Source organism: Rhinoraja longicauda, chromosome 5 (genome assembly GCF_053455715.1).
Source record: "Rhinoraja longicauda isolate Sanriku21f chromosome 5, sRhiLon1.1, whole genome shotgun sequence".
NCBI classification, from domain to species: Eukaryota; Metazoa; Chordata; class Chondrichthyes; order Rajiformes; family Arhynchobatidae; genus Rhinoraja; species Rhinoraja longicauda.
Genome location: NC_135957.1, coordinates 50,756,204 through 50,772,049, shown reverse-complemented (window position 1 = coordinate 50,772,049; position 15,846 = coordinate 50,756,204). Strand labels below are relative to the sequence as shown.

Here is a 15,846-nt window from a genome sequence, read left to right as displayed (position 1 = left end):
GAGAATTGAGGAACATCGTGGTATCACAGCCTTCCATCACACTGAGGAGGATTGGAGGGACTCACTGTGATGGATGTTTTAATGTTGGACTGCATGGTGGTGAATTTGAATTGTCCTTTGGGGACAAATAAAGTGCTTATGACTATGACTATGATCAAGTTAATACTTATTATCTGGTTAAAATACATTGGAGAAATACTATACTGTACATCAGCAACATAATGCAGTTGCTGAAAATGAGAGATAAAACAGAACGTGTTGGAAATACTTGGTCAATCAAATGGCACCTGGAGCCAGTGCAATGCTATTGAAATGTCATCAACCCACGCTGTTTATATCCCCAAACACTGCCTTAGTATGCCATCTTTTTCTGCTCATGTTTTTATATTCACTGTGGTTTGCTAACTTAATATCTTTTTTAGGAATGGAGGAAATAGATTGTTCAAAGACTGCATATGTAAAAGATTACTTGGACTCGGCCGAGAACATTTATATAAGGTTTGGCTCATCACCTCGGATAAGGAGCATAATCGTTCCTGAGAATTATTTCACATGTAGGTAAACAAAAACAAAAATTTAGATTTGTAGAGATTAATAAAATCTTTTTTTGTTGTTGCTATGTGAAGCAGCATGAGTTGCCCAGCAGTTTGAGTAAAATTGCTATCCATAAAAATAATTAATACAGCAGTGAAGCAATGGTAGGTGACAGGTGGTAATTTCAACTCCTGCATAGTCTGTGGTTTAAAAAAAAAAGCTGTGAGCTGAATTCAGAGAATGGGCTAGGGGTGACTTGTACAAAAGGGACGGGTTGCATCTTAACAGCAGGGGGACAAACATTCTGGCAGGCAGGTTTGCTAGTGTGACACCTGTGGCTTTAAACTAAGTAGTGGGGGGGAGGGGTTAACAAATTGTGAATATGAAGATGAGGTCAAAGGGAATACAGGAGATATTGCAAAAGACTCTCGGAAGAATGGGAACAGAAGTTCTAGAGCGGAAAAGAAATTAAGGGCAGGGCCAATTGTGAACGATGTGAGAGAGGAGGTAAATACAGAAGTTAAAGTGTTGTACTTAAATGCGCGTAGTATAAAAAATAAAGTGGATGAGCTTGAGGCTCAGTTAGTCATGGGCAAGTATGATGTTGTAGGGATCACTGAGACATGGTTACAAGAGGACCAGGGCTGGGAACTGAATATTCAGGGGTACACAACGTATAGAAAAGACAGACAGGTGGGCAGAGGGGGTGGGGTTGCTCTGATGGTAAGGAATGATATTCATTCCCTTGCAAGGGGTGACATAGAATCAGGAGATGTTGAATCAGTATGGATAGAAATGAGAAATTGTAAGGGTAAAAAGACCCTAATGGGAGTTATCTATAGGCCCCCAAACAGTAGCCTCGACATAGGGTGCAAGTTGAATCAGGAGATAAAATTGGCGTGTCTTAGAACAGCTTGTACTGGAGCCTACCAGGGAGAAGGCAATTCTGGATTTAGTGTTGTGTAATGATCCTGATCTGATAAGGGGACTAGAGGTAAAAGAGCCATTAGGAGGCAGTGATCACAACATGATAAGTTTTACTCTGCAAATGGAAAGGCAGAAGGGAAAATCGGAAGTGTCGGTATTACAGTATAGCAAAGGGGATTACAGAGGCATGAGGCAGGAGCTGGCCAAAATTGATTGGAAGGAGGCCCTAGCAGGGAAGACGGTAGAACAGCAATGGCAGGTATTCCTGGGAATAATGCAGAGGTTGCAGGATCAATTTATTCCAAAGAGGTGGAAAGACTCTAAGGGGAGTAAGAGACACCTGTGGCTGACGAGGGAAGTCAGGGACAGCATAAAAATTAAGGAGAGGAAGTATAACATAGCAAAGAAGAGTGGGAAGACAGAGGATTGGGACTCTTTTAAAGAGCAACAAAAGTTAACTAAAAAGGCAATACGGGGAGAAAAGATGAGGTACGAGGGTAAACTAGCCAATAATATAAAGGAGGATAGCAAAAGTTTTTTTAGGTACGTGAAGAGGAAAAAAATAGTCAAGGCAAATGTGGGTCCCTTGAAGACAGAAGCAGGGGAATTTATTATGGGGAACAAAGAAATGGCAGACGAGTTAAACCGTTACTTTGGATCTGTCTTCACTGAGGAAGATACACACAATCTCCCAAATGTTCTAGGGGCCGGAGAACCTAGGGTGATGGAGGAACTGAAGGAAATCCACATTAGGCAGGAAATGGTTTTGGGTAGACTGATGGGACTGAAGGCTGATAAATCCCCAGGGCCTGGTGGTCTGCATCCCAGAGTACTTAAGGAGGTGGCTCTAGAAATAGTGGAAGCATTGGAGATCATTTTTCAATGTTCTATAGATTCAGGATCAGTTCCTGTGGATTGGAGGATAGCAAATGTTATCCCACTTTTTAAGAAAGGAGGGAGAGAGAAAACGGGTAATTATAGACCAGTTAGTCTGACATCAGTGGTGGGGAAGATGCTGGAGTCAATTATAAAAGACGAAATTGCTGAGCATTTGGATAGCAGTAACGGGATCATTCCGAGTCAGCATGGATTTACGAAGGGGAAATCATGCTTGACAAATCTACTGGAATTTTTTGAGGATGTAACTAGGAAAATTGACAAGGGAGAGTCAGTGGATGTGGTGTACCTCGACTTTCAGAAAGCCTTCGACAAGGTCCCACATAGGAGATTAGTGGGCAAAATTAGGGCACATGGTATTGGGGGTAGGGTACTGACATGGATAGAAAATTGGTTGACAGACAGAAAGCAAAGAGTGGGGATAAATGGGTCCCTTTCGGAATGGCAGGCAGTGACCAGTGGGGTACCGCAAGGTTCGGTGCTGGGACCCCAGCTATTTACGATATACATTAATGACTTAGACGAAGGGATTAAAAGTACCATTAGCAAATTTGCAGATGATACTAAGTTGGGGGGTAGTGTGAATTGTGAGGAAGATGCAATAAGGCTGCAGGGTGACTTGGACAGGTTGTGTGAGTGGGCGGATACATGGCAGATGCAGTTTAATGTAGGTAAGTGTGAGGTTATTCACTTTGGAAGTAAGAATAGAAAGGCAGATTATTATCTGAATGGTGTCAAGTTAGGAGGAGGGGGAGTTCAACGAGATCTGGGTGTCCTAGTGCATCAGTCAATGAAAGGAAGCATGCAGGTTCAGCAGGCAGTGAAGAAAGCCAATGGAATGTTGGCCTTCGTAACAAGAGGAGTTGAGTATAGGAGCAAAGAGGTCCTTCTACAGTTGTACCGGGCCCTGGTGAGACCGCACCTGGAGTACTGTGTGCAGTTTTGGTCTCCAAATTTGAGGAAGGATATTCTTGCTATGGAGGGCGTGCAGCGTAGGTTCACTAGGTTAATTCCCGGAATGGCGGGACTGTCGTATGTTGAAAGGCTGGAGCGATTGGGCTTGTATACACTGGAATTTAGAAGGATGAGGGGGGATCTTATTGAAACATATAAGATAATTAGGGGATTGGACACATTAGAGGCAGATAACATGTTCCCAATGTTGGGGGAGTCCAGAACAAGGGGCCACAGTTTGAGAATAAGGGGTAGGCCATTTAGAACGGAGATGAGGAAGAACTTTTTCAGTCAGAGGGTGGTGAAGGTGTGGAATTCTCTGCCTCAGAAGGCAGTGGAGGCCAGTTCGTTGGATGCTTTCAAGAGAGAGCTGGATAGAGCTCTTAAGGATAGCGGAGTGAGGGGGTATGGGGAGAAGGCAGGAACGGGGTACTGATTGAGAGTGATCAGCCATGATCGCATTGAATGGCGGTGCTGGCTCGAAGGGCTGAATGGCCTACTCCTGCACCTATTGTCTATTGTCTATTGTCTATTGTCTATTGTCTAATGAGTCTGAGAATGATAAGTCCACTTAATATAATGAACTGCAGATACTGGAATCTTAACATAAACACAAAGTGTTGGCGTAGCTCAGCGGGTCAGGCAGCATCACTGGAGGACATGGATAGGTGACTTTTGGATCAGCGAGTTTATACATACCTGAGATGTCACCTGTCCACGTCCTCCAGAGATGCTGCCCGACCCACTGAGTTACTCCAGGACTTTGTATTCCATTTGGTATCTTGTCTGATAATGGTGAGATTCAGAAGCTCTTTTGTATCTGAAACAATTTTTGAACATTGCTCTCAGACTATAGGCTATCCTTTTGGAAGGGAAGCTGTGAGAATCATGAGTGGGGAATGGGTTTCTAATGGGAAAAGATGTTTTTTACATGACTATCTTTACTTTTGTATTTTTAATTTCAGTTGATTCAGAAGGAATTGCGAAAAAGCTTGCTGTAAGTGGATTCCTCATTGTACTAACATGTATGATGGATTTTGAAAAAAACCATTAAAAAATTCTAAGACAGGTTATGAATGCCTAACTTATCGACATGCCTAAATACAAATGAGCTCCAATAATATTAAATTTTAAAGTATGATGTACAACATACATTTGTTTTGTTTGTTCCTTCGAATAAGGGAACTAGTTTTCTCTCGCTTTCCACAATTAGTCATTGTTCTTTCTTTATTAGTCTAATATATTTTGATGCCATTTATTACAATCCTGTGGGGATATAGTCAGCATAGAGTGATCTTTGTGCAAAATCGATTTTTGGAGGTCTTTAAGAAAAGAACCTGCATGTTACCTGTTATAGTTAAAGTAAAATCAAAAGCAGCTGTTTGAAATGTGAAAGAAAACATTGTTACAGCCTGTATAACAATTTTGGAAAGAAGTTAATAAGCAATCTTTGTCCCATTAGTGTAGATCTTCAGATCAGCACTTCATACCTTACCTGAAGCATCACTTGCCAAAGCGTTTGCACTATGCCAGCAGCAGAAGAATTGAAGACCTTACTTTGTATATGGACCCACAGTGGCAGGCTGGTCTGTACGTTCAACTAAAATTAAAAGTAGCTGTTGGAAATGTGAAAGAAAAAACAAAAATTGCTACAAGTGCTCGAGGGGCTAGTATCATATCATATCATATATATACAGCCGGAAACAGGCCTTTTCGGCCCTCCAAGTCCGTGCCGCCCAGTGATCCCCGTACATTAACACTATCCTACACCCACTAGGGACAATTTTTTTTTAACATTTACCCAGCCAATTAACCTACATACCTGTACGTCTTTGGAGTGTGGGAGGAAACCGAAGATCTCGGAGTAAACCCACGCAGGTCACGGGGAGAACGTACAAACTCCTTACAGTGCAGTACCCGTAGTCAGGATCGAACCTGAGTCTCCGGCGCTGCATTCGCTGTAAAGCAGCAACTCTACCGCTGCGCTACCGTGCCGCTTATGCTGAGAGTCAATGGGCCAATAAAATGGCATTGAACCATCGCTGAGAGATGGTGGGAAAATTCCCTCCACAAACACTGGCTTACTACAGAGTGCTTTTAGCATTTTTAACCTTTATAAGTTTAGTTTCGTTGTTAACTTAATTTACACGTGGATGATTATTTACAGAGGTGTTATATTCAGAGGGTTCAGAAGTAAGCAGGTTGTAATGCCATAAGTATTAGTGCAGGCAACCTCTGATCCCTGCATGATAGCAATACTTTTACATCTGCTTACATTACCTTATAACTCGGTCAAATCCTCTTCACAAATATTCAATAGTTTGGTATATTTTATTTGTGGTTCATTTAGTCTAAGTGCCCATTGGGGAAATTTGCTGGTGACTTTATTTTGGCTGTCTGGAGGCAAACTCTATCACTGTCCTTCCTTTATCAGTAACCCAAGCGATAACTAAATAGAGTTTCACCTTTTTAAACATGCACTGCATGAGCTACAGCGGTACATCCCACGCAACTCTTGCCTTTTTTCAAAAAAAGTCTGTCATTTGATTGCATCCTTCCCAAGTCACCGCATCTTCATTTCATTGAGGGTTATTTTTTAGGGCTTTATTCCACTCAAGTTTGTGCTTTTTAGTTTTTGTCAATGCATTGCACAAAATAAATGTATATTCTGGTCACAGGGCATTCTGCATTGCTAATATGTCACTCATTGTGCTATCTTTTCTTAGGAAATCAATGAAATATTGCACGGGTGGATTTCATGGTTCTGATAATCAGTACAAGAGCATGCAGGTGAAGTGCAGGAGGATTTGTCTTATTCCGTTACGAGGACAATCGATGTCCATTTGTTGCTTTACACTGACCCCATTCTCACAAGATCTAACTGTAGTTCTGTCTCCTTTCTTTGGCAATGGCAGACGATCTTTGTCGGCCATGGACCTGGATTTAAAGCCAGGACTGAAGTTCAACCCTTTTCAAATGTTGAAGTCTACAATCTGTTGTGTGGTAAGAACATGGTTATTATTGCTCAGAAATGAAGGACTTTGAGATTGTTTGGTATCAAATGCATTAATGACATTCACAATTCTAGACTCCATATTTATGAACGTGTTGAAATGGAAGTCAATGCATTAGGTATGTTTTTTTTTAAAAAGGAGCATTATAAAGCAATGCTAAGTAGAACACAGAACAGTACAGCACAGGACCAGACCATTCGGCCCACAATGTCTGTACCGTACATGATGCCAAGTTAAACTAATACAACCTGCCTTCATGTGATCCATCTCCTTCCATTCCAGGGCGGCACGGTAGCGCAGCGGTAGAGTTGCTGCTTTACAGTGAATGCAGCGCCGGAGACTCAGGTTCGATCCTGACTACGGGTGCTGCACTGTAAGGAGTTTGTACGTTCTCCCCGTGACCTGCGTGGGTTTTCTCCGAGATCTTCGGTTTCCTCCCACACTCCAAAGACGTACAGGTATGTAGGTTAATTGGCTGGGTAAATGTAAAAAAAAAAAAATTGTCCCTAGTGGGTGTAGGATAGTGTTAGTGTGCGGGGATCACGGGGCGGCACGGACTTGGAGGGCCGAAAAGGCCTGTTTCCGGCTGTATATATATGATATGATATGATATGATATTTATTTGCCTATCTAAAGACCTCATAAATGCTATTATCATATCTGCTTCACCATTTCCCCTGGCACTGTGTTCCAGGCATCAACTTTAAACCATGCCTCACACATTAAAGCTATGCCCTCTGATCTTTAACAATTCCACCATGGGTAAAAGGGTTCGAGCTGTCTACCCTATCTATGCCTCTCATAATTTTATATACTCCTACCAGGTCAATTCTCAGCCTCCAACATTCCAGAGAAAACAATCCAAGCTTGTCCAACCTATTTGTATTGTGCATTACTGTGGTTCCTTTCTTCATTATTCCTTTGCCTGTGCTCATCCTGCTGCTCTGCAATACCCTTGGGGCTGAAATGTGGCTGTTGAATGCTGCTGATGTCCAGTGGATGAGAACTCCAATGGCGTTGACTGCCAAACTGAAGCAGTTCTGAGCCTGAAATGCCAGCTTCCGCAGCACTCCCCCAGCATAAATGGCAGCGACCTGCACTGGGTGTTGATCAGGCAGAGGGAGAAAGAGAACAGTGTATTGGGTCTCGACCCGAAACATCACCCATTCCTTCTCTCCCGAGATGCTGCCTGACCCGCTGAGTTACTCCAGCATTTTGTGTCTACCTTAGATTTAAACCAGCATCTGCAATTGTTTGTTTACTAAACAGTGTATTTGTGCTGTGTTGGAGCCACTGATCCCCAGGGAAGGCATCTGCCGATACTAAGTCTGTGGAGAGTGCACATCTACCTGTGGCACAGTTGGTAGAGCTGCTGCCTCACCACACCAGAGACTTGGGCTTGATGTTGACCTCGATCTGTTGATCTTGCATGTTCTACCTGTGACCTCATGGGTTTCCTCCGGGTGCTCTGGTTTCCTCCCTCATCCCAAAGATGTGTGGGCTTGCAGGTTAATTGGTCTCTGTAAATTTCCCCCAGCGTGTAGGAAGTGGATGAGAAAGTGGGATAACATTAAACCAGTGTGAACAGGTGATCAATGGTCGGTTTGGGCCGAAGGGCCTGTTTCCATGCTGTCCTTCAATGAATCAAGGATTTCACGGTTGAAGGCTAGTATCCAGAGCCAGAATGTCTGACTTGGCACCAAGATGCTCAGACTTTCGATGGGAGTTGTTCACACCATATCATGGTTGGGTCCTTGAGAGACCTGGTCACTGGTTCCAAAGCTGAAAGAATCTGGCTGCTAATATCCTTTGATTAGCCATATTTTGTATTCCCTTGAGCCCTTTGACTGTGAGCCCTGTCTTTTGTCCACTGTGTTTTATCCTCCTGACAAGCAGCTTTTGATACTCTAATATAAGCTCTATAGGTAGGCACAGTGGCCCAATGGTAGAGCTACTGCCTCACAGCATCAGAGACCTGGGTATGATCCTGTCTATGGGTGCTGTCCAGAGTTTGTACGTTCTCCCTTGTTTTTTCCATGTACTCCAGTTTCCTCTCTCCAAAGACGTATAGGTTTGTAGGGTGATTGGCTTTCTTAAAATTGTAAATTGCCCTCGCATATAGGATAATGTTAGTGTACAGGGCGACGGTGTTGGCCGAAGGGGCATGTTTCCATGCTGTATCTGAAGTCTAAATGTCTAGTTCTCTATTATACAAGACTTTAGCCTTTGAGAAATATATAGCTGCGCTATCCATGCCTCCACCCTGGCTCCAGTCAAAGTTATACAGCATGGAAACAGCCTCTTTGCCCTAATTTGTCCATGCCAGTCAAGATGTCCCATCTAAGCTAGTCTCATTTGCCTGCGTTTGGCCTACAGTTATATCTCTCTTGACCAAACCTTTCCATGTACCTGTCCAAGTGTCTTTTAAATGCTGTTGTACATGCCTCAACTACCTCATCTGGCAGCTTGTTCCATATAGCCACCACCCTCTAACAGAGAAAGTTGTCCCTCAGGTTCCTATTAAATCTTTCCCCTCTCACATTTTCAATTATACTTTGTCCCATGTACATAGATACTGTGATATTCTTTGTTTTCCATTCAATTCAGTAAAATGATACTATACATAGGCACATTCATAAATAAGTACAAAAGTGAAACAATTGTAGGGTAATAATAGGAGTACAGAGTTGCCACATTTCCGGCATGATCGTGTGTCCTTCAAGTTGTTAAAACTATAGTTTCCTGTCTTGGTGGCTGTACTAGGGTGGCGTTGCAGGGGTTGGCCTGGCAATGCTGTTATAGTCTTCCTCTGTGGCTCAATGCCACTGCAGGCCATGTCCCGTCCGCATGCTCAGCTCTGTGGATCTCCAGGCTGCTGCAAGGCCTCCAACAGCTCACTTCAGGGACACTTCAGGGCCAACCTGCAAATGCACAATCCTCTCACCTCCCGCAGCCGACCTCTGAACTCCCAGATCACCTGCAGGGTCACAGGATAGTAGCTTGCACTCACCCATCAGCATGGTACCCCTCCTCTCTCCATCACCATTGCCATCTTCATCTCTTGGCTCCAGCCTTTAATGTGGTACCCATAAATGTTGCTGGAATGTGAGTTGGAATAACAGTGTAACTTCACCACTGTCCACTATCTGGACAGGTTGCAATTCTGGATATCTAAAATTAGAAAGCTACAGGGTAAGTTGGTATTTATCAGCCAAGACATTTGGGATAATTTACCATAAAGTGTGACATGCAGTGTGCAGAATTGCTGGTGACATGTGAAAAGATTCGAACATTTGGCTTGGCTGGCACATGGGAGGGAATACCCTGAAATATTCTGGAATAATGGAGATTATTGTCAGAATAAGAGGGATCAAGGTGTGATTGCACCTGGCAGTGAGTCTGTTAGTTAATTGCATTTAAAGATGTATTTATTGTCCTATGTATATGGCAGCTCAGTGGTTTTTGATACGAGACTAATACCTGAACTCCCAGCCTAATAATCGGAGTTCAAATTCCAGATTTAACTAAAGTGACGGCAGTACAGTGGTAGAGTTGCTGTCTCACAGTGACAGAGACCCAGGTTTGATCCTGACTACGGTTGTTATCTGTACAGAGTTTGGACATTCTCCCTGTGACCACATGGGGTTTCTCCAAGTGCTCTGGTTTCATCCAACATTCCAAAGAGGTACAGGTTTGTAGGTTGATTGGCTTCGGTAAATATTGTAAATTGTACCTGATGTGAAGGATAATACCAGTGTACGGGGTGAACGCACATCAGCAAGGACTCAGTAGGCCAAAGGGCCTGTTTCCTCACTGTATCTCTAAAGTAAGATTAGTTAAAAGGTTGTTATTAGAGCCAATTTTGTTCATTAATTCCCTATTAGGGAAGAAAATCTACCATTCTTATTGGTGTTTGCAGACTCATTCTTAGGAAATTCATTCTTCCCAACAGATTTGTTGAAGATCACTCCTGCACCCAACAATGGAACTCACGGAAGTTTGAATCACCTTTTAAGGAACTCTGTGTACACCCCAACCCACTTAAAAGAAGCATCTCCAGCATCTTCCTGCCTTTCATCAGATGTAACACCAACCATTAATCCACAAATGAAATGTACATGCAGTTCCTTGGTAATTACTTGGTAATTTTTTTAGTATTGCAAATACTCTTCAAAATAGGGCGTGATTATAGACCAACTTTTATTGACATCGTACTTAAAAATATTATCATTTTAGGCATCGTTGACAAAAAATCCATGTGAGAAACTACATCTTTCCTTTGATGAAGGTAGGAAACTAGAAACAAAATGTAACTGTTGCCAAATCATGCTTGGGTAAACTGAAGATTTTCTTTTTGACTTTACTGCCCATATAGTATCTGGTGAAACTGTGATAGCCTTTCATAGAACTCAGTTGATTATTATTCTCTTGATCATTGTGAATTATGCTCAGGCATGTGTTTTAAGAGATGTCCGATGTACCCAGTCAGTGGACCACTTAATGGTGGCGATGAAAATCTAGCCCCTTAGGAGAATGGATTACATTATTATTGTTGTGTTTACCTCTTATTAATTTCAACCCTGGAAGTAGATAGGATATTCCTTTTACACAATTTCACGTCCTACACTGGAGGTACTCAGGCAGCATCGTTGCTTCAGCACTTTTTCCTTTACCCAAGGTGACAGCATCTGCAGTTTCTTGGCATCTCCTTTAATTGAGTTTCTCTTCCTGCATCACAGAAACATTCCACTGTCTCCTCAATAAAAGCTTCAGTCACCTTAAAAGATGCCACTGTTTTTCTGTCATGCAGAGATTAGGAGGGTAAGGTTACCTTATGAGATGGCATTGCTGATGCCTGGAGCTGCTAAACGATTCAGCGGATGTAACTGTTGTTATGGTTCAATTCACCCTAATCTACCGCTATACTTCACAAAAGGTTCATTAGAAATACAAATTTTAGAGCACGATGGGGCAAAAAATGCATCCTTTGTGTTGAACTGTCAGTGAGCTGCTCCTTGCAGGTCATCCTTTTCCTGACTTGCGCTGCTAATATGGAATCAGATGTGACTCATCTGGTCTTCTGCTCTATCCTAAATGCAGGGGCAGGACATCAGCCCCTAAATTAGAGGCGCCAAAGCACTTTTCATCTGGCCCTTCAACTTTGCACCAGCCATGGTTGGTACATTGATCCCACTCCCAGTTATTCAATTGGAGATGTGGACCTGGTTAGCAAAGGCAAGTGCAAATAATTGGTTTATTTTAATGTAGTAACCTGTCTGTGGGTGAGATGTTGGGTACCATTGGCTATTGCTTAGCCACCACGTAAGGTGAGTGCACCTGTGGGCATTGCAGGGCACAGGACAACCACCATCTGGCCATTAAAGTTCATGCCCTGTCATCATGTACTGTTAAATCCTCAATATTCTTATTAAATGGAAGCTTCTCGTCTAAACTTGTTGTGCTGTAATTATGTTCTCCCTGTTGGAAACATTGTGGGAGTATGTTAATAAGTTACACAAGCTCATTCCAATATAAATATTAACATATGGCAACGTATGATTTATTTATGCATCGTATAAATCTTTAATACCTCTAAGTCCAGGGGCAACAGATGTCTTTGAATTTCATAAAGTGTTCAACTAAATCATTTAAAGTAGAAACACAGCTAACTGTTTCATACTAAAATTTACAAACCTTGTGCGGCACACTGGCGTATAAGCTGCTGCCTTATTGTGCCAGAGATCTGGGTTCAATCCTGACTATGGGTGATGTCTGTGTGGACTTTGCATGTTCTCCATTGTGACCACATAGGTTTTTCCGGGTCCTCCAGTTTCCTCTCACACACCAAAGACATACAGATTTGTAGGTTAATTGACTTCAATAAAATTATAAATTGTCCCTAGTGTGTAGAATAGCATTAGTGTACAGGGTGATCGCTGGTTGGCACGGACTCAGTGGCCCAAAGGACCTGTTTCCATGCTGTATCTCTCAAGTCATATAGACCTGCTCTTTAATAGCATACTATTACAACAATGAATAATTGAGTAGTGGGTTTAAAGACAGAAGCTACTTATCACATTCCAAACTCCACAATCCCCATCCACACTGAATATTTAGGACACCTTTGGTAGTTCCAATTGTCCCACATTAGCACTGAAGGACTTGTACCTGTTTACACACTAGAATTACCATATTACGATATTTGGCCTAAATATGAACAGGAGGTAAATGCACCTCATCAAAAGTCCAAAAGGATCACTTTCTCACTAAGTCTGAAGAAGGGTCTCGACCCGAAACGTCACCCATTCCTTCTCTCCCAAGATGCTGCCTGACCTGCTGAGTTACTCCAGCATTTTGTGAATAAATATCTTCGATTTGTACCAGCATCTGCAGTTATTTTCTTATACTTTCTCACTAATAGCTACTGGAATGATATTGTATAATTTATTAGCTTCCATTGCTCCCAATTTATCTTGTGCAGCAGGCATTTTTATAGAGATAGGTATTGTGAGTAATTTTACAGAACATGGAACTGCGATGGAATGTGTGTTGTGTAATGTAGTAATACATTATAGAGTGTTTCACAGAAGTATATTGTCAAGCACAATTTGGCACCAAGGCTTCAAAATAGGCAGTGACAAATTTTAAAGGAAGATGAATTTAATGGTGGAATTCCAGAGCATTTTAAAGTCACTATACCTAAAGACAAAGATTCAACATTCTGGAACAAAAGGAATTTTGACTGAAAATATTGATAGAAAAATGTTTATTGCATGAGAAGCATCTTGTAAAGTTTAATGTGTTGCTTTAAGATACTTGGAACCCTTCAGAGAGGTAGTTTATTACAGATTTATTCCGTTTGAATTGGAATGATCAACTGTGGTGAAACTCCACGTAAAAACAAGTTGCATCTATTCCAATGGAGTTTTGTTTATCTGGATGGTGTCGTAGGAATTGGAAATGTTTAGTATGCATAGCTTGTAATTACCTTGTATTCGTATATATGTTGCTGAACTTTACATTGTATTTTGTAGTTGAAGTTGCAGATTCTCAGCATTTGCCCTATGGAAGACCAAGGGTTGTGCAGGAGAACTTTAAATGGTGTCTCCTGCACCAACATTCGTATGTAAGTGGATACAGCCATAACAGTTTAATGCCGCTGTGGAGTGCATACACCGTCCTTAAAACAGTAAGTTTCCTCCTCATATCACTTGTGATGAGTGTTTACATTTATTAAATGCATCATATGTTCCCTATTTCTACCCCCTAAACAATTCTCCAAGTAATACATTTATCTCTTTTTCCCCACTAATTCATTTCAAGATCCTTGAATCTAATTGAAATACATTTCTCCCCTTCCACTTCTATCTTCACAATTTCCACCTCTTCTATCCTTTTTGAACTTATCTCACACTTTTTGACTTTTCATCTCTGACCTTTAGCCAATCATCTGCCAATCAAAACATTCCCGCGCCTGTATCTACCTATCCCTTGCCTGACATATTCCTGCCCCCACCTCTCTTCCAGCATCTCCCCCCTCCCTACCACAACAATGTGAAGAAGGGTCCCGACCATAAGCGTAACCTTTCCATGTTCTCCCGAGATGCTGCCTGACCTGCTGAGTTATACAATAATTATTTTGTTGGTAAACCAGCATATGCAGTTCCTCGTATCCCTCTCCATTTTACAATGCAGGTTCAGCAGGTCATGGTTCAGAAGTTACATTTATACTTTTCCAAAAAAAAATATTTTTTGAAAAGAACAGAATAGGAAAAGTTCCAATGTTCACATTTATGAACGTGATCCTGTGGTTTTAATCCAAAAGGAAGAACTTGCAACTCATTCTCTTACCAAAGAATCATATTTTCTCATCTTCAGAAATTACTAAATACTCTTCACCAATGAAAACTTGTGCTTAAAATTTATAATGAATAATAGGAATACCAGGCAGCAAATATCACTTAATTGTAGAATTATTAACATTTGAGAAAAGTATTACCCGGCTCTTTGGCATTTCTACTGACCCCAATGTTAGATCTGTAATTGAAGGACAGGAATGACGAAGCTGGCTGCTGGAGGTCCTTGGTGACCGATGGATGCAATGGCTAATTGCACAACACATCCTCAACACCTTCTCATGAAGTGGAGGAATGGTGTAGTGACATTTATGATTCCAGCAGGCACTGTAGAGACCTGGCAGACGAATTAAAGTGGGATTTCGTCAGCCTGAATCACCAGAGCAAACCGTGTAGTGTGGTTGCATGGCTCCCCACAATTGAACAGTTGTATGGATAGGGGATGTTTGGAGGGATATGGCCCAAACATGGGCAAATGGGACTAGCTTACATTGGGCATCTTAGTCAGCATGGATAAATTGGGCCAAAGGGCCTGTTTCCATGTTGTACAACTCTGACTATGAACCTAATCACTGTGGCTTGGTATCTGTTCACATCTCTTTAGGAAGAAGGGCCAGTCCTGTACATTTGCTTACACCAATAGTTTTCTATATATAAGCATACATGAGAAACAGCCACATCAACCCCTCTGGGGGCCACTATAATGTAGTTTATTCAAATGGAGTAAAAGGAGCATTCCCTGTATAAATCTAAAGCAGTTCCTTACGCAAGCTTACAATGGGGCCAAACTGAAAAAGCTGGAGCAAATGTAAACACCTCAATATTATCCAAGTTCCAATGCTGGCAGCTCAACAACGAATATATAAAACGTAAAACATTCCTAAGTGAAGGCCTTTATTTTTCTGTATTTTGTCATTATCAGTACCAGAACATTTATGCTGCAAGTAGTCATATTTATTTTCATCATTTTGAATCTGTCCTTTATTTCTGCACAATGCTTTTAGTTCACGAGATGTTGCATGTGCTGGAGATGATGGATGTGGCTTTAGATTTTCAAAGACTTTGGTCAGCTGCAATTGATTTAAACCATCTTTGTTCTGTTGTGTCCATTAAAAACTTCCATTGGCCTGAAAGTAAAATGGTTTAAGCAAGATACTTTGTATGACGAATTAAGAAGGCATTCAGTGGTGTATTTTTCAGAGGTAGTCAGAAGAAGCATCAGTTAGCCGGGGAAGCAAAATTTAAGGTAATTGACAAAACAAGGGGCCACAGTTTAAGAATAAGGGGTAGGCCATTTAGAACGGAGATGAGGAAGAACTTTTTCAGTCAGAGAGTGGTGAAGGTGTGGAATTCTCTGCCTCAGAAGGCAGTGGAGACCAGTTTGTTGAATGCTTTCAAGAGAGAGCTGGATAGAGCTCTTAAGGATAGCGGAGTGAGGGGGTATGGGGAGAAGGCAGGAACGGGGTACTGATTGAGAGTGATCAGCCATGATCGCATTGAATGGCGGTGCTGGCTCGAAGGGCTGAATGGCCTACTCCTGCACCTATTGTCTATTGTCTATAAAAGAACCAGAGCTGACCTGAAGTATGGCTTTTTGAAAGAGTGCAGAAAAGATTTGAGAATGTTACCAGAACTTGAGTGCCTGAGCGAGAGAGAGAGAGATT

The 15,846-nt window shown here is 41.8% G+C and overlaps 1 protein-coding gene across 2 annotated transcripts in view; it reads left to right on the top strand.

Moving 5' to 3' along the window:
* The window catches only part of LOC144593638 (venom phosphodiesterase 2-like), a 101,087-nt gene that overhangs the window by 71,368 nt on the left and 13,873 nt on the right, over positions 1 to 15,846 (top strand). For both annotated transcript variants that reach the window (XM_078399513.1, XM_078399511.1), the window contains 8 exons: positions 423 to 554; positions 4,278 to 4,309; positions 4,775 to 4,902; positions 6,039 to 6,102; positions 6,228 to 6,315; positions 10,279 to 10,457; positions 10,563 to 10,614; positions 13,361 to 13,515. In XM_078399513.1, coding sequence (XP_078255639.1) covers positions 423 to 554; positions 4,278 to 4,309; positions 4,775 to 4,902; positions 6,039 to 6,102; positions 6,228 to 6,315; positions 10,279 to 10,457; positions 10,563 to 10,614; positions 13,361 to 13,515 — 830 coding nt within the window. The remainder of the gene's footprint in view (positions 1 to 422; positions 555 to 4,277; positions 4,310 to 4,774; positions 4,903 to 6,038; positions 6,103 to 6,227; positions 6,316 to 10,278; positions 10,458 to 10,562; positions 10,615 to 13,360; positions 13,516 to 15,846) is intronic.